Raw genomic sequence first — 21,600 nt, 5'->3', positions numbered from 1 at the left:
CAGCATTAGCAGCTGCAGTCCTGGGAGGGTCTGTGGGCAGGGGGTAGCGGAGGGTGGTCCCTGCTGCTGCCCCTCTGCCCCCCACCACAGCACTGAGCAGCAGTGGGGCGAGGGGTGATGGTGCTTCTCCCCTTCCCTTTGTCGGAGTGTAGCTGTGTTTTTTGGCTTGGCTTTGCAACAGGAGTTATAAATAAAAATGTCTCACTAAGAGTGCGTGACTCACAGTCCTCACCACAAGGATAACCTCTCTGCTAGGAAACCTGATCTGAGGACCAAACTACAGCATGCAAGAATCAAAGACATTGCTTAATTAATATATTTAATCCAAACTTGGAATGGACAAGCCACTCACCCTACCTGGGCTGGGCTGCTGGGAAAGGTGTCAATGCCTCACCAGCCCCCTGTCCTGTGCCATCCCTGACCTCCGGCTACCGACAGCCCAGCCCTCGACCTGCTCCAGGGCCCGGTGGTTTCCCTCAGACTGCAGCGGGGAGCTGGGGCAGTGGCTGACGTGGCCTCCAGCAGCTCCAGCCAGGTGTGCCTCAGCCCGAGGGGGCAGCTCGTGGGTGCTGGTGTCACCTCACTCTGCTCAGGCAGGCTGGGACATTGGGACCAGGGACGTGCTGAGGCATCACCCCTGGCGCAGGAAGCTGCTGCCCTTCAGAGGCTAGGGCTGCAGTGCCTCTCCCAGCTGGCTGCATGGCTCCATCCCACTGCCGCTCTCTGCCCAAGGTGATGCCTGTGGTGCCCGGCTACCTCATCCTCCCGCTGTGCTGCTGTCCCCAAGCCGGAGCCTGGCCCCATGGGAAGAGGGACGCCCTGTGTCCCAGTGCCCCAGCCTGGCAGGACCTGGTTTATCCCAGGGGTAGGCGATGGTGGGGCGACAGCTGGCTGGGGGATTTGCTGAGGGCATTATTTAATGCTGCGGGTAAATGGAGAAACAGCAGCTAATTCTGGAGACAGTAATCCTCTTCCTCCCCCGGGGATGGGGAGTGTGCCAGTCACGCAGCCACCGGCCGAACCTGGGGACGAGCCCCCGGCAGCTCCTCAGGCGTGCTGTGGGCCAGAGTGACTCCCAGACCATGGGTGATGTACAGAAGGTAAGTGGGGTCCGGTGACACCCTGCCTGTGCCAGGGTGTGTGTGCTGGCACCAGCTCCCGGCTGCGGTGTCAAGCAGCCTGGCAGAGCAGGACCAGGGCTGTACCCTGGGCTTGTCCCCCCAGCACACCCGGAGCTGGCAGGGCTCCCAGGGCAGGGAGAGCACACCCGGGGCGGGGAATGGGGCTGCACAGATCTTCCGTGAGGCCACCCCGAGGCTGGAGACCTTGGAGCTAAGCCCTGGAGCTCAGTCACGCCATAGACACAGGGTACCCATGGCCAACAGTGCGCCCAGCTCCCCTGTCCAAAACAAGGGTGCTCTGCCACGACCTGACACCCCACAGGGCGCCCCGAGCACCCCACGCCCCCAGGGGCTGCTCTCCATCATCCAGAGGCTGAAGGGCTCCCTGGAGCAGGAGCTCCGCATCATCCTGCTAGGGCTGGACAACGCGGGGAAGACCACGCTGCTGAAACGCCTGGCATCCGAGGAGGTCAGCACCATCACACCCACCCAGGTAGGTGCTGCTGGGGGCCACGGGCGGCAGGAGGGTGGCAGGTCCTACCCTTTTCTTGGGTGATGCCAGGGTTTGTGTCCTCACGCAGGGCTTCAACATAAAGAGCATCCACTCGCACGGCTTCAAGCTGAATGTCTGGGATATCGGGGGGCAGCGCTCCATCCGCCCATACTGGAGGAAGTATCTGGGCAGCACTGACTTGCTGGTGAGTGGGGTGGCCGCCCACAGCACCCTGCAGCCCCACGCATGGAGAGCTGTGCCCTCTGTGTGGGACCCTGTACCCCAAGAGAGCCCTGCAGCCCCCATGCAAGGCAGAGGGCTGTGCAGCCGGGCGAGGAGGAGACAGTGACTGTCCTTTTTGTCCCCACGGCAGATTTATGTCATTGACAGCGCAGACCAGAAGCGCTTCGAGGAGACTGGGCAGGTATGAGGGGTCTGGGGCAGGGGGTGGCTGTGGGGTCCTGGGGCTTGGACCTGGCTGTCACCAGCTCTTTGAGGACTGGAGCAGGGAGTGAGGCTGCTCTCTACCCTGCAGCAGCACTGCTGTGGGGGCCATACTGACCCTAGAGCTATGCGGGAAGTGCTCGTGATTGGGGTCTCAGCACCTAGAGCCACCCCACCCCATGGTAGATCTGTGCCCAGCAGCTCCCTGCGAGCTGGGTGTGAAGCCCCAGGGGTACTCAACATGGGGGTGGCTCTGGTGAGAGAGACTTCTCAGTTGCCAGCCTCACGCCCTCCTCCTGCCTCCCCAGCGCCAGGTTAGCAATACGGCCAAGCAAACGTTTACGAGTAGCAAATTCAAAGTTACAAACCCTGGGAATGAAGCTGGAGAGGGGAAGGTGAGACTCCGAGTGCCAGTCTTGGCTGTACCAGCACCAGACGGCAGTGTGGGTGTACCAGACAGCACGGGGCTGACACAGCCTCCTGTAGCTGCCCTTTGCCCAAGGCTCTTGGTGACAGGAGCGCGTCAGACCCCAGGTAATACTGCGTGCAGCTCCTGAGCTCTCTATAGGGCAGATGGAGCTTCAGGGGTGCATGTCTCTCTCTCAGTATGTCGAGACCTTGCAGCTTCTTTGGCTGCAGTAAGAGCACCAGAGAGAGGGGGAGTGAGGCACTTTGGGGAGCTGGGGTGCCCCAGTCTGCCCCTGGGCAGCACAGGCAAGTGGACAGGCAGCTTCGTGGAGGAGGGCGGCAGCAGGCAGCAGCTCTGGGACATGGTTCTCTCTTGACAGGAGCTGGCAGAGCTCACGGAGGAGGAGTCCCTCATGGGGGTCCCGCTGCTGGTGTTTGCCAACAAGCAGGACCTAGTGACTGCAGCACCAGCAGCTGAAATTGCAGAAGGGCTGAGCCTCCACACCTACCGGGACCGGGAATGGCAGATCCAGGCCTGCTCAGCCTTGTCTGGGGAAGGAGTGCAGGTAGAGATGGGGGCCTGCGGGCTCTGCAGAGGTGGGAGAGGACCCAAGGATCCGCCATGCTCTTGGGGCTGTGCTCATGTCTCTCTCTTCTCTCCAGGATGGAATGAACTGGATTTTCAGACAGATCATGAACAGGAAGAAGTGAGAGCTGTGAAGTGCCAGACTGGGCTGAACTGCAGGTCCCCATGGCCGACTGCCCTGGTCCCTAGACTCCCCCCGAGGGCTTGGCTGGGCCCTGAGCCTCAGGCTGCCATGCTCAGGTGGGCTTCCCACCCAATCTTTCACTGATCAGTTGGCTTCCCCTCTCCCTGCCTCCTGGGTTTCCACAGGCTCCTTGTACTCTGAAACCCTCCTACAGCCCCAGTGCTGTTGGAGGGAAGCACATGTCCTATTGAGTCAAGGGCTTGCACGCCTCCAGAGCAAGAACCTGCGAAAGACTTGTCCATCCACACTGCTGGCATACCCCACAGAGGCTGCTGCAGCACGCACATTGCCCAGGGCATGCTGGACACCCCACCATGGCAGTGGCTACACCCTCAGACATGGCATGTACAGCCAACCCGAGTGGTGTGTATTCCCCTCCGTTCCCATAGGATGCGACAGGTGCTGCCCCAGCCATGGCAGCTGGCTCAGGAAGGCCTCAGTGCAGTATCATTTGCTGGCCAAAGGAGTTCCCACATGTGCACAGGACCTGGGACTAGCACAAAGACACAGAGAGGACCTGGCCGTCACCAACGGAGGGGTTTCGTTGCCTGGTGACAGCCTTGGTTGCAGCCACGCTGTACATGCCACCGAGAGGGGCTGCTCTGCAAGAGCCCCTGGGAAGGGCATTGCCCTAAATGCACCCAGGCTGGGGCTTCTGTCGCCCTGCTGAAGATGCGCATCCCAAGGGCTGGAAGATCTCCCTGGCCACCACAGCCACCGTGGCTGAGCACCCGCGCCGCCGGGGGTGGGTGGGAGACACACTGCAATGGAGCTGGGGGCTTTCTGCTGTGCCAGGACCTGGGCTGCAGCCCTGCCTGCTCGCAGGCAGCACCGTGGCCCTGAATAAAGCTGCCTGCGACCTCTGCGCTGCCTCGGCCAGTCCTTCCCGCCGTGCTGGGACAGCATTTCTACCCCGCCCTGCCGCTCTGCGGCTCGGCGAGGCCTGCGGGGCCCCGGGCTGGGGCCGTCCCGCGGCCGGGACACCCGGGCGGGCCGCAGCCGGGCCCAGTCCCAACGCCTGCCGCCGTCTTGTGTGGCGTTGCCATGGGGACAGGCTGCCGGGGACCGCCGCGTCTGCGCCGCCGGAGCGGGTCATGTGTCCTGTGGGCGGCACGAGCCGCGCACGTTCCCGCGCCCACGTGACTAACACGAGGCGAGAGCGTGGACTACAGTTCCCGGCATGCTGCGCGCCGCCGCACTCGCCTAGTGCACGCCGGGAGGCGCTCTGCCGCTCCTCCCCCCTCCCAACCTCCCGCCTAAAGCACGGCGGGAGTTACGCGCCTCCCTGCCCCCGCCCCCTTGTCTACCATAGGCGGGCAGGAGTTGACGCTACCGGCGGGGGCGGGAATGTGGTGGTGTAGGGGCTTTGGATTGGTGGTGCGGGCTGCCGTTCCCTGGTGGGGCTGGGGGCGGGAGCAGCACACCGGAAGGCGGAAGCAGAGGATGGCGGCGGGTGCGGGCGGGCTGCTGGCGGCGGCGGTGCTGCTGTTGGCGGTGGCCGGGCCGCGCCCGGCGCCCGCCGAGCTCACGGACGGCAACAGCGAGCACCTGAAGAGGGAGCACTCGCTGATGAAGCCGTATCAGGGTGAGCGCGAGGCCGGGCGAGCGGGCGGGACGAGACGGATGCCCCGCGGCGGTCCGAGTTGAGCTGCGCTCTCTGCCCGTTGCAGGTGCGGGCTCCGCTGCGATGCCGCTGTGGGACTTCCAGGGCAGCACCATGGTCACCAGCCAGTACGTCCGCCTGACGCCCGACGAGCGCAGCCGGGAGGGCTCTATCTGGAACCGCGTGGTGAGAGCCGGGGGCACAGGGGCAGGGGGGAGGCCGCTGAGTGCTCGGGCCAGCCCCAGCGCCTCTCCCGGCTCTTGCCCTGACGCTGCTGGGCCGTCTCTCTGCACAGCCCTGCTTTCTCAAGGACTGGGAGCTCCACGTCCATTTCAAGATCCACGGAGCCGGCAAGAAGAACCTGCATGGGGACGGCCTGGCCCTATGGTACACGCAAGAGCGCCTGGTGCCAGGTACGGTGCGCAGCCGTGGGCTGCCTGGCCGGCCTGAGGCCTTGTCAGCACTTACATGTGCCCTGGGGCAGTCCAGGGAGCTGCCCCTGTCCTGGAAGGTTTCTTGCTAGGGAGGGTGTTTGAGCTCTCCTCTGTCTGGTTTCACTAGATCGGGATGGTGTGTCCTGTGCATTTTGCCCTGGAAACAGGTGCCTTCAGTCATCTGCCTGGCAATAAACAGCTCTTACAGCTCTTTTCAGTAGAAGTCTCTGAGCACAAATTCTATTTGAGAGCCTTCTGTTCCCTGTGTTCTGCCCTGTTCCAGGTCCTGTCTTTGGCAGCAAAGACAACTTTCATGGACTGGCTATCTTCCTTGATACATATCCCAATGATGAAGCGACAGAGGTGAGTACTTTGGGGAGATCATTAAGTGCCGAGGAGGCTGTTTCCTCACAGCTTTGTGCTCCAGGTGCTTCATGCCTGGACCAAGGAAAAATCTCTCCTTATGTGAGAGTGGGCTGCTGCTCTTGTCATGGGAGCTGGTAAAGGGAAGAGTTTGTATGTGTGTTAACAGAGATAAGAAGGTCCTTGCTCCATCTTCTGCTGTTGTTGACTACACAGATGTTCTATGGTCTTTTCTCCTCTGGATGAGAGGCAGCAGAGGACTGGTATAAACTATGCATCACTTGTTAAGTAAAGTTAGAGGAATCAGCCTAAGAGTGTGTTCATACCAAGTGTTATTTCCTGAACTTCTCTGTGCTTTGGTTGATTGTTCCATGTTGTTTCTGACCTTATTCTCTTTTCTAACCTGTGTGTCTCTAAAAGACAGACTCCTGAACTGGCTTTTTGCTCCAGAATTCCCCATGGCTGAAATGCAGATCAGCCCTGTGGGGGCTTTTGGTACTTGTCTTCTCTCCTGCTCTGGGTTTGTGGATGTTGTTATGGCACAATCAGAAAATGTAACTGTGATAGTGAGATCTGTTGTACTGAAAACATGACACTTAAGTCATAAAGCACCTGGAAATGACCCATCTTCCTATTGTCTTGATGCTCAGTGGGAGGTGAATTCTTGCTTTCATTTGGCCTCTCTTGGTGTATGTAATCTGCTGACTACAAAGCCCTGAGTGTGGTTATGCTGCTTATGTGGGGCCCGCTCTGGGTCCTGTGCTCTGTTACTTCTGTATACTTCTTACCTGGTCTGGTGCTTACTCTGCAAATCTGCAGCGGTCTCATTACCCTGGCCGTGCAGTACCGTGTGGGCTCCTGGGCGGGTTTGATACAGAAGGTCAGAAATGGCTGCTCTGCTTTAGACAGAACAAGCTCTCATTCATTTCAGAAGCAGCTTTACATAGACAAGGAGTCTTGATTTCACTGTTCTGGTCTCTGTACCTGACTGTGCAGCAACGCTGTGGCTCTGTTGCCGTGCCTGGCTGAGATCCTGCTCTCGCTGAGGTTTCTGACTGGGCAGGGGAAGGTGGCTCTTGGCCTGCAGCTCAAAGGCTCCTGCAGACTGAAAGTACCAGTGCTCTCCTCTCTGCAGCGCGTGTTCCCCTATATCTCTGCGATGGTGAACAACGGCTCCCTGACGTACGACCACAGTAAGGATGGGCGCTGGACAGAGCTGGCGGGGTGCACCGCCGACCTTCGGAACCAGAACCATGACACTTTCCTGGCAATTCGGTACTCCCGAGGCCGGCTGACGGTGAGATGCTGGCAGACACCTGCAGTGTCTCGTGCATGTTAGATGGGGCAGTGCTTGAGGGGTGGGTGTTGCTGTGTCAGTAGGTGACCTGCAGCTGCAGGCAGGCAGGATGGCAGTGTGCGTTCTTGGTGTGACGCTCCCCTGGTCTTACAGGTGATGACTGATGTGGAAGACAGGAACGAATGGAAGAACTGCATTGACATTGCAGGGGTGCAGCTGCCAACCGGCTACTTCTTCGGTGCTTCTGCTGGCACTGGAGATTTGTCTGGTGAGAGGGGGCTTTGCTTGCAGGAATACCTGCTGTTTGGAGCCCGGAATATAATGCTATGGATGCATTGGATGGCTCTGATGGCTTCTTTTCCCTGAATTGTTGAAATCTTGAAACCCTATTGGGTAAGGACCCATGGCCTGAGAAAGGGAGGCACCTAAGAGCTAAGGAACATCTCAAGTTGCAGTTTGATACGTGGGGTGCGAGGGGGGCTTGAGAGGGAAGGAGACCTGGACCTGGCAAAGCACAGTCCTAGGGGTGCGCTGAGTGCGTGGATGTCTCAGCTTCTGACAGTCTTCGGTGCTGATGGTTGTTTCCTAGACAATCATGACATTATCTCGATGAAGCTATTCCAGCTCATGGTGGAGCACCCTCTAGAAGATGAGACTGTTGACTGGACCAAGATTGAGCCTAGTGTCAGCCTCCTTAAATCACCCAAAGGTGAGTCTCTGGGCTGTGGAAGCCTTTGGTGGACGATTGTGATGTTGGGGCTGGCTCGACACTTAAAGGCTTGTTGAAAGGCATCAGAACCATGACTCCCTGTGAACCCCTGCAGGAGCCAAAGCCAGGTCCGTCTCTGTAGCTGTTCTTGTCCTTGCAGACAACGTGGATGACCCGACAGGGAATTTCCGAAGTGGGCCTCTGACAGGCTGGAAGGTGTTCCTGCTCCTGCTCTGCGCACTGCTGGGCATCATCGTCTGTGCGGTGGTGGGAGCTGTGGTCTTCCAGAAACGTCAGGAGCGGAACAAGCGTTTCTACTAGCTGAAGACCTGGGCCGTGGCCTGTGCCCAAACCCATCTTTTCTATGGGGAGTTGTAAAAACTGTGGTTTCTAAAAGCTGTTTCTGAGAAATATCAGAAGTATTTTCTTACCTGTCTGTTTGGCTGTACCCCCTGCCTGGCCCTCGGTGCCTGGTGGCTTGGACCGAGGGGGCTGTACCTGCTGGGCTCCCCAGGGCTGTGGGGCTGGAGCCTATGGTCACTCCCCCGTTTTTTCTGACGCTCCCGGCCGCGCTGCCTCTGTGCAGGCGTGAATGTAAAGGGGTCGGGAGGGGGCTGCGAGTGGGGCATTAAAGGACTGACACCACCTGCGGCTCTGGCTCTGTCTGAGCTGGGGGAAGGGGGGTTCTGCTTGCAGGAGGGACTGAGCGAGCTGCCGGGGGTCCGTGCGTGGTGAGGCTCGAGGGGTGTCGTGTTGTTGACCCCGGGGTGGGGGCCAATCCCGGGAAGGTCCCGGCGTAACTGGGGGTGGGGGTGGGGGGGTGTTCCAGAGCAGGGGAGGACCTGGCCGCTGGGGGGTGGGGTGTGTCTGTGTGTGTGTCCCGCCCCCGGCCCGCCCCGCCGGGCGGAAGGGAGCGGGGCGGAACGGCGGGGCTGGGCCGCGTTTCCGGGCGGGGCGGAGCGGCGGGGCGCAGCCAGCGTGTCCCGCGGCGGCGGGGCCGGGCGAGCGCTATGGGACCGGCCCGCCGCAGGGCCGCGCTCCGCCTGCGTGGCGGCGGGTGAGCGGGGCGACACCGGGCGGGGGCTGGCAGGTGGGGGCGGCTCGGGGGTCCCGGCGGGTCGGGGGCGGGTCCCCACCGGCCGCTGACCCCCCCCTCCCCCGCGCTGTGCCCCAGGTCCCCGCCGCTCCTGGGCCTGCTGCCCGGCAGGTTGTCCGTGTTCCCGCTCTTCTTCCTGGCGCTGCTTCTGGGCTTCGTCTCGCTGCTCTGGCTCCAGCTCAGTTGCTCGGGCGAGGGGCCGGCCCCCGGCGGCGGGCAGAGCCGGGTGGATCCCCGCCAGCCCTGCTCACCCCAGGCCCCGCTCCCGCCGGTGGAGGACGAGCCGTCCTGGGGTCCCCACCGCCTGGCACTGCTCGTCCCCTTCCGTGAGCGCTTCGAGGAGCTGCTGGCCTTCGTGCCCTACATGCACCGCTTCTTGAGCAAGAAGAGGATCCGCCATCACATCTTCATCCTCAACCAGGTGGATCATTTCAGGTAGCGTCTCCCCTCACTGCAGCAAGCAAAGGGAGTGAGGGGGCCTGTCTCTGAAACTCAGTCCCCACTGTGAGGGCTGAGAGGGTCTCCCACTTGCCTCTGGCAGCATGTAGGAGTGCAGGGCCTGGGTAGTGGGCAGGTCAGGGCAGGGGCGTGATGCTCTCCCCAGATTTACTCACTCAAGTGCTTATAGAAGGACAAAGTGGTGTTTTGCTTCTCTCTTCCTAAGCAAGAAGAGAATTGTCTACCCCTAGATATTTCAGCTTTCTTCCCAGTGTTGCAGGTCTATAGCAGCAAACATCTGTGGACACTGAAATTCAAATAAATGCTGTCGCTCACCCCCAGCTCACTGGCTGGTACCTACCCGCAGCCCTAGTGGGTGCTATGCTGCTCCCCAGAGAGCCTTGGGCAGGACAGGGTTTGCCATAGCCCCTTACTGTTTATAGTGGCCCAGGCCCTGTGCGTCACCGTCGGGTTCAGCGTGTGCTGCCTGTGTAGGGAAAAGCAGGGGTGCAGTTTCAGGATGGGCAGCCATGGCACCCGGCGCTGTGAAGGCAGGGAGCGCCGTGTTTGTGTGTGTCCCCATTTTGGGGACCAGTCAAACATTTAGCGTTGAGGAGCAGGGGAGAGGGACATGAAGGGACAGCAGCTGCTGTGTGTGGCACTGAGAGTCCCCGGTCCCACGACAGGTTTAACAGGGCATCCCTGATCAATGTGGGCTTCCTGGAGAGCGGTAATGACACCGACTACATCGCGATGCACGATGTCGATCTCCTGCCCCTCAACGAGCAGCTGGACTACGGCTTCCCGGAGGCAGGACCCTTCCATGTGGCATCCCCAGAGCTGCACCCGCTCTACCATTATAAGACGTATGTGGGTGGCATCCTGCTGCTCACCAAGCAGCACTATGAGATGGTGAGTACGTGGGCGGGACATCGCGGCCAGTTTGGGGCAGGGGCTACGACATTGTTTTGCTTAACAGTTGTACATTTTGTGCTCCACGCTTGGGAAGTGGGGAAAGGAGTCAAAATGGTTTGGGGACAGAGCCTGCGGTGTGAGCTGGTGTGGAACAGGAGAGGGGAGGCTGCGCTGCTGCTCGGGGCTTGTGATGCTGGTGTCTGTTCCTCTGTGGCACGTGGCATGTTGGACTGGACTTTGGCTGGTACAATGCCCCTCTCATTTCAGTGCAATGGCATGTCCAACCGCTTCTGGGGCTGGGGTCGGGAGGACGACGAGTTTTATCGACGTATCAAAGGAGCTGGTCTCCAGGTAAGGGGTGCTCCATGGCCTCCTAGGTTGAAATTGCCCTTCTAGTCTCCCCACCTGGCCCCTGGCTGTAGGTGCCCAGGTTGGGACCTGGAGAAGGCAGCCCTTCTGTGCTCCCCACTCCAGTAGCAGGTGCAGCAAGTTATCCAGTAGCTTTACAGAAGCTTTGCTTTTCTTCCAGGTTCGCCGTCCCTCTGGAATCACGACTGGATATGAGACTTTCCAGCACCTGCATGACCCAGCCTGGAGGAAAAGAGACCAGAAGCGCATCGCTGCGCAGAAGCAGGTGAGACGTCAGTGTGATTGAAAGGAACCACGGTAGATTTGGGTTGTGATCGCCACGTGCTCTGAGCCCTCCTTTCTTGTGTCCTCCCCTGCCAGCTCTGCGCTCCCTCCCCGGGGAACTGGGTGCTTTCCCCTCTGCTGGAAGCCATCATGGACTGAACAGTCTTTCTTTTCCTCAGGAACAGTTTAAAGTGGATCGGGAGGGAGGTCTGAACAACGTGAGGTACCGAATCGAATCACGGACAGCTCTGAGTGTGGCAGGAGCCCCTTGCACCGTCCTTAATATCTTGCTGGACTGTGACACAAGTGAGACCCCTTGGTGCACGTTTGGCTGAGCCCATCTCCCGTGTGCCAGTCATGTGCGCTGTGCTTGTGCTGAGATGCCGGAGCTGCTGCCGAGCTGCTTGGTGCAGGCAGGATTTTTGCAGCAGACAAGCATGGTGGTGCTGGTGAGATGCAGAGGAACAGAAAGGGCCGAGAACCAGGCTTTGCTGGGACCAACAGAAGAAGCTGAGAGCAGGACTTGGTGGCGTCTGTGTGGATGCTTGGTGCTGCCTCCCAGGGTGGGTGCAGGAGACAGTTTTCCTGCACTGGACATGGCTGAGCTGCCACCCAGCTCAAAGGACAATAAAGAACTATCAGGGCACCTGTGAGTTGTGAATGCCCTGGACCATGCCATGCTGCTCCTTTTTCTTGCTCACTTCACTGGCTTTAGCACACCCATTTGTGGCTTGGCCACAGCTATGCTCTGTCTGGAGAGGCAGCCTGCTCTGGTTTGGAGGCCAGGCTGGTTTGAAACGAGCACTGAGTGAGATGGTGCCTGTGTTTCAGCTGCCAGGTACCCCCGGGGCTGTGCCGTGGCCGCTTCATTGCAGGAAGAGGTTGTGGTTGAGCTGTGCCCTGAGCCGCAGCACCCGCAGCTCTGCTGGATGTCAGCTCTTGAGGTAGCCCAGGACTTTTCTCTCTGTGGAGTAAGGAGAAGAGTTCTGTCTGGGCTGCTCCCTTCCTTACCTGCCTTCTGTGGCATGTGCTGCCTTGACCTTTTTCAGGGGGTGTTGGAGGGCCTGATGTAGCCCCAGCAGCGCTGAGGGGAACTGGGATCTGCTCTGGCCCTGTATGAGGTGGCCTGGGGAAAGACTGGCGGCCAAACTCACCACAGTGCTGGTGGAGCCGGGGCAGTGGCATGGGTGAGGTGCAGGAATTGGGATGGTTGTCCCTAACCCGCCTGAGTCAAGGGGAACAAGAGGTTCCCTGGGTGAGGCAGGGGCTGGGACGCTCCCCTCAAGGTAGGAGCACAAGGATTTGGGTTGATGAGGGAGAGGCAAGGCTGTGCGGGGCCCAGGCTGCAGGTATCACCCGCTCGCTAGCCGCCCGGCCCTGCCTCGCCACCAGGCTGGTTTCTCCCATGGCGTGGCAGGATTGGGGCAGGGGCTATTTAGTTGCTGAGGGTATCACAGTGATGGTCCCCTGCTGCTGGCAGGGGCTGTGAGGGCTCTGCTGTGGGCTCAAGTCCTCAGCTGTGGATGTGACTTGTCTGGGTCAGTGAACAGCTCAGGGAAAGTGCCCGAGCTACGGGCTGTGTCAGCCTTGGGGTGCTGGTGAGCAGGAGGTGACCAGGCAGATGCGCCCTGCGAACCTCAGGTCCCCAACCTGTGTGGTGACCTGGGGACATGCTGCTGTTGGAGCAAGATTAGCCCGTGGGAGGCAGCCGAAGCACTGACACCGTGTGCTGGGAGAGTGCCCTGGGACAGGAGGCACGAGGAGGAGGTGAATGTCCTCTGGCTGCTGGGAACATGCCTCGGTGCTCTGCGGTGCTGGATCCAGGAAGTGGGGAAGCTGGGAAAGTCGCAACAGGTGAGGAAGGGCTGTGGGGACTGCCTATTTTTTTGGGTTTGGTAGGAATTAGCCACACCAGCACCTTTTGCAGGGAAGTGGGATGTGTCGAGCTGGGCAGGGGGGCTGCATGCCCTGCTCGGGTCCTGGCTCTTGAGCCCCAGGTGGGAGCAGCAGCCTTGGAGCAGCACCTGGTCCATGCCTGCTGCTGGGAGCGAACAGGTGCTGTGACCTCTAGGATGCTGCCGCTCACCCTGGTATGCTGAGGGGTGGCAGATGCCCACCAACTCTCAAGGGAGACCCTGCCAGTGTTGAGCTCCTCTCATTCACCCCCAGCCTGGCCTGGCTGCCTGCTCAGGCTGCTGAGTGAAATGGTGAAATGGTGCTGTGCTGCTCCAGAGCGGAGGGTGCTTGGGCTGGCTCAGAGGTGGTGGGACTGCTGGGTCTGGGGTCTTGGCACATGTTTTAGGTGTGCTGCCTCTTCGAGCGGGGCAGACCCAGCCGAGCAGCCGGTACCCCTGCGTTCGCCAGCGCTGGCAACAGGCCCTCCATGTTTCCTGTCCTCCTTCTGTCCTCGTCCCCTGCTTGGCACTTCCCGGAGCAGTTGCTTTGCCGGCTGCCTGCAGACGTCCCCAGACAGAAGCTGTCACCATCCTGGGAAGCTGAGTGGCCCTGGGGACGTGGTATCTCCTGGAAGGAGTGCCAGAATGAGGGAGGCAAAAGCATCAAAGCCAAGTGTGGGGGTCGTGTACTGTGTAGGGGCAGCAGGATGGGGTGTCTGGAGAGATGTGGTGCCGTCCGCTCTCCATGCTGCTCTGGAGCCAGGTGAGGAGTCTGGAGCCCTGCAGATGGGGTGCAGAGGGGGGCTGCCTCCCAAGGAGGGGATCAAGATGGCAGTGCAGGGTGGTGAGGCTCAGGCGGTGCTACTTTGCATCATCCAAGGTGCAAGCAGGCCCAGCGTGTCCTCCTCCCCAGCTCGGGGCCTGTCCTTGCCCCAGGGCCCTGTAGGGACACACTACCCAAGAGCTCCCAATGGCCTCTCCAGCCTGGTGGCTCCAAAGCAGCAATGGTATCTGGCACAAAGATGGCAGGCAGGCTCAGACACACGGTGCGCTGCTCCGGAGGTGTTCCCATGGTTGGCCAGAGGGAGATGTCAGCCCAACAGCCCCACTTCTGTCTCTCCATCACGCAGGTTTTGGGATCGGCCACCTGTACATCACTTACCGGTGCCTGAACCTCAGCCAGGGCTGGCAGAGGCAGATCAAAGTATTTCTCTGCGCTGTTCAAAATAGATGACACAGTTTCGGGCAGGTTTCACGAAGATGTAGATGTGCAGAAACAGAGAGCATATGCGCACCTCGCACTTCGCTCAGCGCTAAAGGCTCCTCTCCTGCTGCCTGGCAGCTATTTCTCAGCTCTGCTTGCAGCCCCCTCATCCTCCGGTTGCTTTTGTGGAAGAGGCGCCGTGCTGGAGACCCGGCTTCCTTTTATAGCCCTGAATGCAACTCGGAGGTCGCTCAGCTCCGTTCCCCCCCACGCACTTCATTATTAGCAGTGGCCCGGCAGGAGGGGACAAGGTTTTTCCCCATCACCTTTCTGGAGATGGATAACGCTCTGCCTGCTGTGCTGGGAGCCCCACAGAGACGAGCCAGAGGCCTCCCAGCGTTCGCGTGCTCTCAGCAACCCTGAGGAGGCGGCAAGGATGGTCAGGGGCAGAGCCTCTGGAGTCCCAGTCCTGCCCATCTGTGACCCCCCTTCTGGGGCCCAAATTGCTGCCAGCGAGGCTGTGCGGGGGCTGCTGTGGGCACGGCAATGGGCTGGCTCTTACTGCTGGGTTGTTTTAAACCAGGTGGTGCCTGGAGTGGGTTGCTGGTGGCCACATGAAATCACTATAGTATGGGGATGGGGGGGGGATTGGGGAACTGAGGCAAGCAGAGAGAGGGGGCTGGGGAAAAGCTGATGGGAGGCAGGAGCATCTCTGCCCAGGGAACAGGGCACCCCTGGCCACTGAGTGTCATGGGTAGGGCCGAGCCCCCGGGCCCCACGGGAGCTGCCATCCCATGGAGACGTGCTCGGGGGGAGCGCAGCCCACGGTGGAGACGTGGCAGCAGGAAATGGGGCAGACAGGAAGGAGGGGTGCGGCTGTGACCAGCACCCGTTGAAGTCAGCCCAGCATTGCTGCAGCCTGCCCGGACTGAGGCCCCGGCGGGATGCCATTACTGCCTGCCACCATGGGCATGTTCCTGTCCTTCTGGCAGGGACCCAGTGGCCCCATGGGCCCCACGCGTGGCTGAGCTCCAGGCAGAGGGTCAGGGCGTCGCAGACGTATTCCTGGTGCCAGCAGGTTGGGAATCGGCACTGTTGCGAAGGGCCCCCCTCTGTGGAGGCCACGTGTCCTGCTGCTCTGGCGTGCAGCTGGGCGGTGAAAAGGAGCCACGAGGAACAGGAAGGCCGGGGATGGAGGGAGCGGTTGTGTGCCTTGGCACCGCACCGAGGATAATGCAAGCATGTAAGCCTGGTGAGCAGGGACTGGGGACACTGTGTGTGTGTGGGTGAGCACTGGCAGCACAGCTTGAGGACTCTGGTGTGCAGCGGGGGGAGCTGGCAGCGAGCAGGGCTCCGGTGCACGCCGGATGCACGCACCCCCAAACCCAGGCTGGGGATGGTGCGGGAGCAATCCTTCCCCGGGGAGAGATGGGCACTGTGCATGGGCTGCTGTGGGGATGGAGCTGGGGTGCTGCAGGCATTCCACTGCCTGAGGCGGCCGGGATGCCCAGTGACCAGGTCCACCCTGTGCCGGGATCCCTGCTCCCTGTGCCTGGCACGCTGCAGGGGTGGCGAGTGACAAAACCGGATCCCAGCCAGGACGTGGTAGGGCTGATTCAGAGGGATGAAAGATGTCGTGTCTCACCAGCGCCAGGCCAGGCACTGGGGCGGGTGGCAGCCCCACGGAGGTAACTCCATGCACCCCATGGTGTGCCACAGCCTGTGGAGCAAGCTGTGCAGCACAAGCACCTCCGCTGGCTCCTGTACACCTGTGTGTGCTGTAGCGGGGGGACACGGGGCTGCCCTGCAAGAGGAGGGTCCCATGGAGTCGAGACCTTTCTCGGGGGCTTGGTGCAGCCAACGAGGCCGAGCAAAACGCTTCTCCCCTGACCCGGCGGCTCAGCCCGCGCCCGGGATGGGCGATAAAGCCCACTTCTACCAGCCCCCCCGCCACGGTGAGGGCCACCGGGGCCGGCTGGCGGCTGGAACCGCTGCCGCCGATCTCGGGGCTGTAGCTGAGGGGTTTGCGGCGGGGCAGGGGGCTCCCCGCGCTGGGGGTTTGCGCAAGGGGTGCTCGGCGCTGCACGCAGCCACCCCGCCTCGGGCACCGCCCCGCCGGTGGGCACGGCAGGGCCGTCCCCCTTTCCTCCTCCTCTTCCTCCTCTTCCTCCCGCCCCACGGTGCCGCCATCGCCCGCCTCCGCGCCACGATTTGCCGGTGCCGGCTCCTCCCGCTACCCGCGCGTCCGCGACCGAGGAGCGCGTTCAAACACGGCGAGGGAACGGACGGTGAAAGGAGCCGAGCGGGATCGCCAGAGCCGCCGGCATGGTGAGTGCGGGCCCGGTACGGCCCGGTACGCCTCCCGGTGCTCTCCACCGCGCGGTGCTTTTGTCTCGGGCTGCAGCGCGCTCGCCCGGGCCCGGCCCCGGCCCCGGCCACCGACCTCCCCCTCCGCCTTCTCCGTGACGGAAATTCCGGCCGGGCTCGGGGTGGGGGGGCCCCGCGCCCGCCTCCCCGCAGCTCCCCCCGATTAACACCTGGAGGGGATGGGAAGGGATCTGCAGCCGTTCCCTGCCCGGACGGGGCTGGACGGGGGCACGGCTGTGGCTGGGAGCAGGGCTCCTCCGCCATCTCGGGAAGGAGCCGGGCTGGCCAGACCGGTGTTTTGTCGCCTGGGGGAGGTGAGTGTATGACACCCTTCCCGCCGGAGGCAGGACACCTTCGGGCTCCCCCAACGTTTCCCCAAACCTCCCACAATCTGACCTATTTCCTCGGCTGCTCGTGCCGGGAGGAGCCGCTGCGGGGCTCGGCCGAGCTGCTCCCAGCGGATGCCCCGGTACCGGGGGGCTGGATGCTGCGAGCTTCCCCCCATCCATGTCCCCCATCCCTGCACACAGCCGGTGGCAGCACAGGCAGCCCGGACCCTCCCGGAGGGTCCATCCCTGCTGCCCGTCATGGGGTGCCGGTGCCCGAAGCAGGTGCTGGGCTCAGGGAGGGAGGTGACAGCGCAGGCCAGGAGCTGTCAGACAGGTTTGTGCGTGGCAGCAATTAAAAGTGGGGTGTTTGTTTACCCGGCGCGTGGTGCTGAGAACCAGGGCAGCTTCCTGGGTGTAACCCAGCCTGCAAGCCCTCGGCAAGGCTGGGAGCTGTGGAGGGGGCTCTGCCTGGCTCCTGCCACACTCACCGTGTCCCTGCTGCCGGTGCTGCCTGTGAAGGGCTGCAAGGGCCATCGTCCCCCTCCCTGGTGCTGGGGAGCCAGAGCCGAGGCTGAAGGCATCCTCGCATCCTTCCTTTCCCGGCCACCTGCGCAGGAAGCTGCATTGTCCCATCCACATCCTGCCCCTTCCCACCGCCCTCCCACCGTGTCCGGCCACGGGGTCCCCTGCACGCACGCAACGGCTGGGCTGTGGATGCCTTGTCCCTGCCTGGCGTTGGGGTGGGAACGCCTGCGGATAGAGCAGGGCCATGGGGAGGGCTCATGAACTTGCCCTGCGTGGTGTGGGAGCCCATGCTGTGTGGGAAGGCTGTCCGTGGGGCAGGAGAGGTGCTTGTTGCTTGCGCACCCTGGGGTGCCAGTGACCCTGGGACTGGGCACACCCTGGGTCGTTTTGTGGAGGCTTCTGGAGCGTGTCTGGACCATGGGGTCCTGGTGGGGTGGCTCTGTGCTGCTGGGCTGGGGCTGGTGCCAGGCCCGGGCAGGTGCTGCCGGCTCCCGAACTCGCCCGCCTGGCTGGGCGGCAGGTGCCTGTTTTGGTGGCGGCCCCGGCTGCGGGCAGGAGGTGGGGCTGGGTGTGGGAGGGAGGCTCTTTGCCGTGGGGGGGGCAGCAAGGGGGAGCCCCCGCCCCGCCGTGGCTCGCCTGATGCATGCTGCACGCCAGCACCCTGCTCGCTTGGCTCCTGGGTACCCTGGGGAGCTGCTCGGGACCTGGTGGGTCTCTCCCAGCACCAGGGGCCCAGGTGGGCCCTTGGGGCCAGCTGGGGAAGGGGGGTGCCGGGGTGGTTTGAAGTCCCGGCGTGGTTTGAAGTCCCGGCTGCCTGGTGTTGCTGACTTTGTCTCTCCTTCGGCAGTGCTGGTACCGGGCTTTTCTCTGATTCTCCATGGCAGCAGCACAGGGTCCTGTGACCTGTGAGCCTGACACCCGCGTCCTTGGCACCTACCTCTCCTCAGAGCCCGTCGGCGGCATCGGCAGCATGGGTAGTGTGGGCAGTCTGGTGGAGAAGCAGGATCTGTCCCCCCTGGAGCTAAGGGCCCCGCTGGGGGGCTCGCGGGGGCTTCGGCAGCCCGACGGCTTACTGCGGAAGGGGCCGAGCCAGAGGGAGCTCTTCGGCTACCTACATGGGGCCAAGAAGGAGGCACGGTCGGAGCGGAAGCACCAGACACCGGGCGCCTGCTACAAGCGGGACTACGAGAGCGACCGCGAGAACCGGTCCCCCGAGCGCTGCTCCCGCGAGCACCACCGTGGGGCCGACTTCTCCAAGAGCTCCCTGCCCGAGAGGGGCCGCTTCGACAAGGTGAGGGTGAGGCTGTGGGTGCCACGCCAGGCACCAAGATATGTCCCGCTCTGCAAGAGAATGGGGCTAGAGCAGAACGGTCTGTGCCCAGGATGGGATACGGGGGTTTGAGAATGCCCAGGGATATGGGGCTGAGAGCAAGCTGGTTCTCCCTGGCTTGTGGTGCCTGTGTGTGCTGGTGGGGGCTGTTGGGTTCATCCTGACCCTGGTCTTGTTTTTCAGTGCCGTATCAGGCCCTCGGCCTTCAAGGCAGTGGCTGGGAAGGGGCTGGTCTCCATGCAGGGCCTGTCCTCGTCCAAGGGGCAGAAACTGTCCAAGAGCAATGGTAGCCTGCACACGCTGCTGTCACAGAGCAGCACAGTGGCCTCGCAGCATGGCCCGCTCCGCACCCACCTGCTCCACGCCATCAGCCTGGATGAGGCCTCCGACTCCAGCCACAACTCCATTCAGAGCTTCCCCTCCTATGGCTCCCGCCTCAAGCCTGCCCAGAGCCAGTTCAGCGCCTCTATGGGCCACATCAACCATATCGGGGGCTCCTTGGACAGGGTCTCCCGGAGCCCCAGGGACCCCCTGGTCCCTGAGAAGGCACCCCTTTCCTGCAAAAGCATGGCCACACTGAGCCGGCTGCAGAGCCCTGGGGAGCCCCCACCGCCCTACGAGTTCACCTACTCACTGGAGGATGCGGTGAAGCAGCTGGAGGACCGGCTACAGGAGACGGGAGGAGAGCTGCGACAGCTCAAGAGGAGCCTTAGCGAGACCGAAGACCCCTTCACGCAGGTGAGCCGCGGGGCTGGGGCTGCGCTGGGTGCGCTGGGCAGGTGCATAGGGCAGTGCTGCCTGGCTGGAAGGAGCTGTGAAGGAGCTGATGTCCTGCTGTGGTGGGCAATGGGCTGGGAATGTCCAAGCATGGGAGGACCCAGTATCACAGGACCTTCTGGGATCCCTCTCTGGGGCTGCCCCACCTAGGGACAGGCTACAGGCCCTCACCAGTGTCCACCTGTGCTGGCAGGTGTTTGAGGACAAGCAGCGGCTGTGGCTGGATGAGCTGGAGGATCTGAAGCAGATGTACATGGCCAGGCTGCAGCAGGTGACACAGCAGGCGCAGCGTGGGCAGCGGGCGCTGCAGCTGCAGCTCTACAAGGCACAGCAGGAGAAGAAGAGGCTGCAAGAAGAGCTGAGCATGCAGCAGTGCCAGTGTGAGGAGCCCAAGGTCCGGCAGCCCCAGGGTGAGCGCATCAGCCCCAAGCTGGAGGAGACCAAGTGGGAGGTAAGTTGTCTTCCTTCTCTCCCTGTTGCCACCCTCCTGGCTGTGGAGCCAGGACAGGGGCAGCGGTTCTCTGCTCTGGTGCCACTTGTGGCCACATGACGGTGGGTACGAGCCAGGTATGATGCTCATGGTCTCCCAGGGATGCTGCGGTGACAATCTGGGGTGCTGCCACTCCTGGGGTCCTGCTCCTTCAACCCCGCCTCACTGCTCTCCTGTGCCCTGCAGGTGTGCCAGAAGGCAGCGGAGATCTCCCTCCTGAAGCAGCAGCTCCGGGACACCCAGGAGGAGATGGCTCAGAAGCTGGGCGAGATCTTCAGCCTGAAGACACAGCTGCGGGAGGCCAAGGCGGAGGTCCAGGCCAGGGACTCCCAGCTGGCACAACTGGCAGACTCCTTCCAGACACCCCTGGAGCCCGTTGTGCCGCTGCCACTGGGTGATGACCCCATGCCAGCATGCCAGGACTTCCCCGGCTGCGAAACTGATGACTCCAAGTGCCGGGGCCTTCACAGTGACACGGCGGAGCCCCTGGAGCGGCAGGTGGAGTGGCTGTGGGCAGAGCTGCTGCGGGAGCGGCGCCAGGGCCAGCTGCAGGCTGTGAACTTTGAGCTGGAGAGGAAAACCTGGCAGGAGGAGAAGGAGAAGGTGCTGCGGTACCAGCGGGAGCTCCAGGCTAGCTACATGGAGATGTACCACCGCAGCCAGGCGTTGGAGCGGGAGCTGCGGCAGCTGCGGTCGGAGCCCAGGGATGTTGGGGCTGACTCGCCGTGGATCGAGCGGGTGGAGTCCTCGAAGATCTGAGCAGCGGGATGCTGGCAGGACTGTGAAGGGGGGGAAGTCTCCTACTGCTGCAATGGGAATGATCCTGGGGTCTGCACAAGGACTGGCCACACGGTGCTGCCCTGGGGTGAAGGACTGATTGCAACAAGGGACCTTTTCATTCTTGCAGCGCTTCAGGCCCTTCTGGCAGGGGCTGGTGTCTCTGGAGGTGGGGTTTCATGTGTGCCAGGGTGGGGGTCTTGCATGTGCCCCATGCTCTGACTCCAGAAGCGTTTGCCCTGTGATTCTTTCTGCCACAGGGGCAGAAACCAAGCGCCCTGTGAGACATTCCCTGTTCCTCCTGCTCTGCTGCCCCGTTCCCTAAAACCTAGTAACTTAATGTCTTGCTAAGGAGATCAAGCCCTGTCCCCTGCCCCAGTACCTTGCTGTGGTGTTCCAGCTGCTGCTTGCAGTGGCTGCCCTGTCAGCAGGGTCCTGGAGTCAGCAGTGCCCTGTGCCTGGACCAGTTGGTTTTGCTGCCACTGGGAAGACAGATGAGGAAAGCCTGACAAATGCTGGTAGTGCTGGGAGAGGCGGGGACAGCTGCCCCAGCAGCTCTGTTGGGGCTTTCCATTGTCACCAGTATTGGCGCTGCTCTGCAGCGGATGGTGGTTAATGCAGCTTCCCAGCGTGAAGCCCTTGAGCTGAGAGGGGTGCGTGCCTTGTGCAGCAAGGGATGGGACCCTGGCGCCCTGCCATATGGGGAGGCCATTGGGGAGGGGGAAGACTGGGATATGTGGGCAGGGATGCTCCTAAAGTTGGGCAGAAGCTCAGGCATCCCTACATCACCCCTCCCAGGGTGAGGGATAGCCTAGGAGCTGGGCCAGTGCAGGGGGGGAGGCCAGGTCGAGAGGTGCTGGAAGGAGCCTTGCTCCATGCCTGTAACAGCAGAGCTATGTGAAGGCTGGGCCCAGCCCAGCTCTCCTCGGCCTTCCCCGCAATAAACCCGGATTTCACTCTTCTGGCCTCCACCTTTGCTTTCCTCAAGCGCAGCGCAGGGCACCGGGGCTCTCAGCCATGCACGGGGGTTGTGGGCTCCCCTGTGCTCGGGCTGCCGGGGAGCTGCCGCGTCGGGGCCGGAGGCGGCCCGGCGCTGGCAGTACAACTGGTTGGGGCATTGCAGCTATCTGAGTCACAGCGGGGCCCGGGCCTGCGCGACCGGCCGGGCCCCGCGGGGGCGGG

At 62.2% G+C, this 21,600-nt stretch overlaps 4 protein-coding genes across 5 annotated transcripts; all 4 read left to right on the top strand.

Moving 5' to 3' along the window:
- Nucleotides 1–1,082: 1,082 nt before the first annotated feature.
- Nucleotides 1,083–3,177, top strand: ARL3 (ARF like GTPase 3; the record flags this gene model as incomplete). Of its 2 annotated transcripts, XM_082006146.1 has the most annotated exons (6): nucleotides 1,083–1,100; nucleotides 1,471–1,614; nucleotides 1,703–1,819; nucleotides 1,988–2,038; nucleotides 2,847–3,032; nucleotides 3,130–3,177. In XM_082006146.1, the coding sequence occupies 6 exons, from the start codon at nucleotides 1,083–1,085 to the stop codon at nucleotides 3,175–3,177; spliced, it is 564 nt and encodes a 187-aa protein (XP_081862272.1). The 2 variants fall into 2 exon arrangements, with proteins under 2 accessions (XP_081862272.1, XP_081862273.1); XM_082006147.1 differs by lacking the exon at nucleotides 1,083–1,100 and having other exon boundaries at nucleotides 1,363–1,614.
- A 1,502-nt stretch (nucleotides 3,178–4,679) lies between these two features.
- LMAN2 (lectin, mannose binding 2) lies at nucleotides 4,680–8,203 on the top strand (the record flags this gene model as incomplete). Its single annotated transcript, XM_082006102.1, has 8 exons — nucleotides 4,680–4,821; nucleotides 4,907–5,025; nucleotides 5,135–5,252; nucleotides 5,557–5,636; nucleotides 6,772–6,933; nucleotides 7,087–7,201; nucleotides 7,523–7,642; nucleotides 7,803–8,203. The coding sequence occupies 8 exons, from the start codon at nucleotides 4,680–4,682 to the stop codon at nucleotides 7,961–7,963; spliced, it is 1,017 nt and encodes a 338-aa protein (XP_081862228.1). The 3' UTR covers nucleotides 7,964–8,203.
- A 449-nt stretch (nucleotides 8,204–8,652) lies between these two features.
- Nucleotides 8,653–11,059, top strand: B4GALT7 (beta-1,4-galactosyltransferase 7; the record flags this gene model as incomplete). Its single annotated transcript, XM_082006033.1, has 6 exons — nucleotides 8,653–8,699; nucleotides 8,817–9,173; nucleotides 9,863–10,088; nucleotides 10,359–10,442; nucleotides 10,621–10,725; nucleotides 10,904–11,059. The coding sequence occupies 6 exons, from the start codon at nucleotides 8,653–8,655 to the stop codon at nucleotides 11,057–11,059; spliced, it is 975 nt and encodes a 324-aa protein (XP_081862159.1).
- Nucleotides 11,060–17,921: 6,862 nt separating this feature from the next.
- On the top strand, nucleotides 17,922–20,400 carry N4BP3 (NEDD4 binding protein 3; the record flags this gene model as incomplete). Its single annotated transcript, XM_082006302.1, has 4 exons — nucleotides 17,922–18,335; nucleotides 18,558–19,112; nucleotides 19,345–19,602; nucleotides 19,828–20,400. The coding sequence occupies 4 exons, from the start codon at nucleotides 17,922–17,924 to the stop codon at nucleotides 20,398–20,400; spliced, it is 1,800 nt and encodes a 599-aa protein (XP_081862428.1).
- Nucleotides 20,401–21,600: the final 1,200 nt, after the last annotated feature.

This window comes from Phaethon aethereus, assembly GCF_964289735.1.
Source record: "Phaethon aethereus genome assembly, chromosome: 14".
NCBI classification, from domain to species: Eukaryota; Metazoa; Chordata; class Aves; order Phaethontiformes; family Phaethontidae; genus Phaethon; species Phaethon aethereus.
This window is presented reverse-complemented; position numbering and strand designations above follow the sequence as displayed.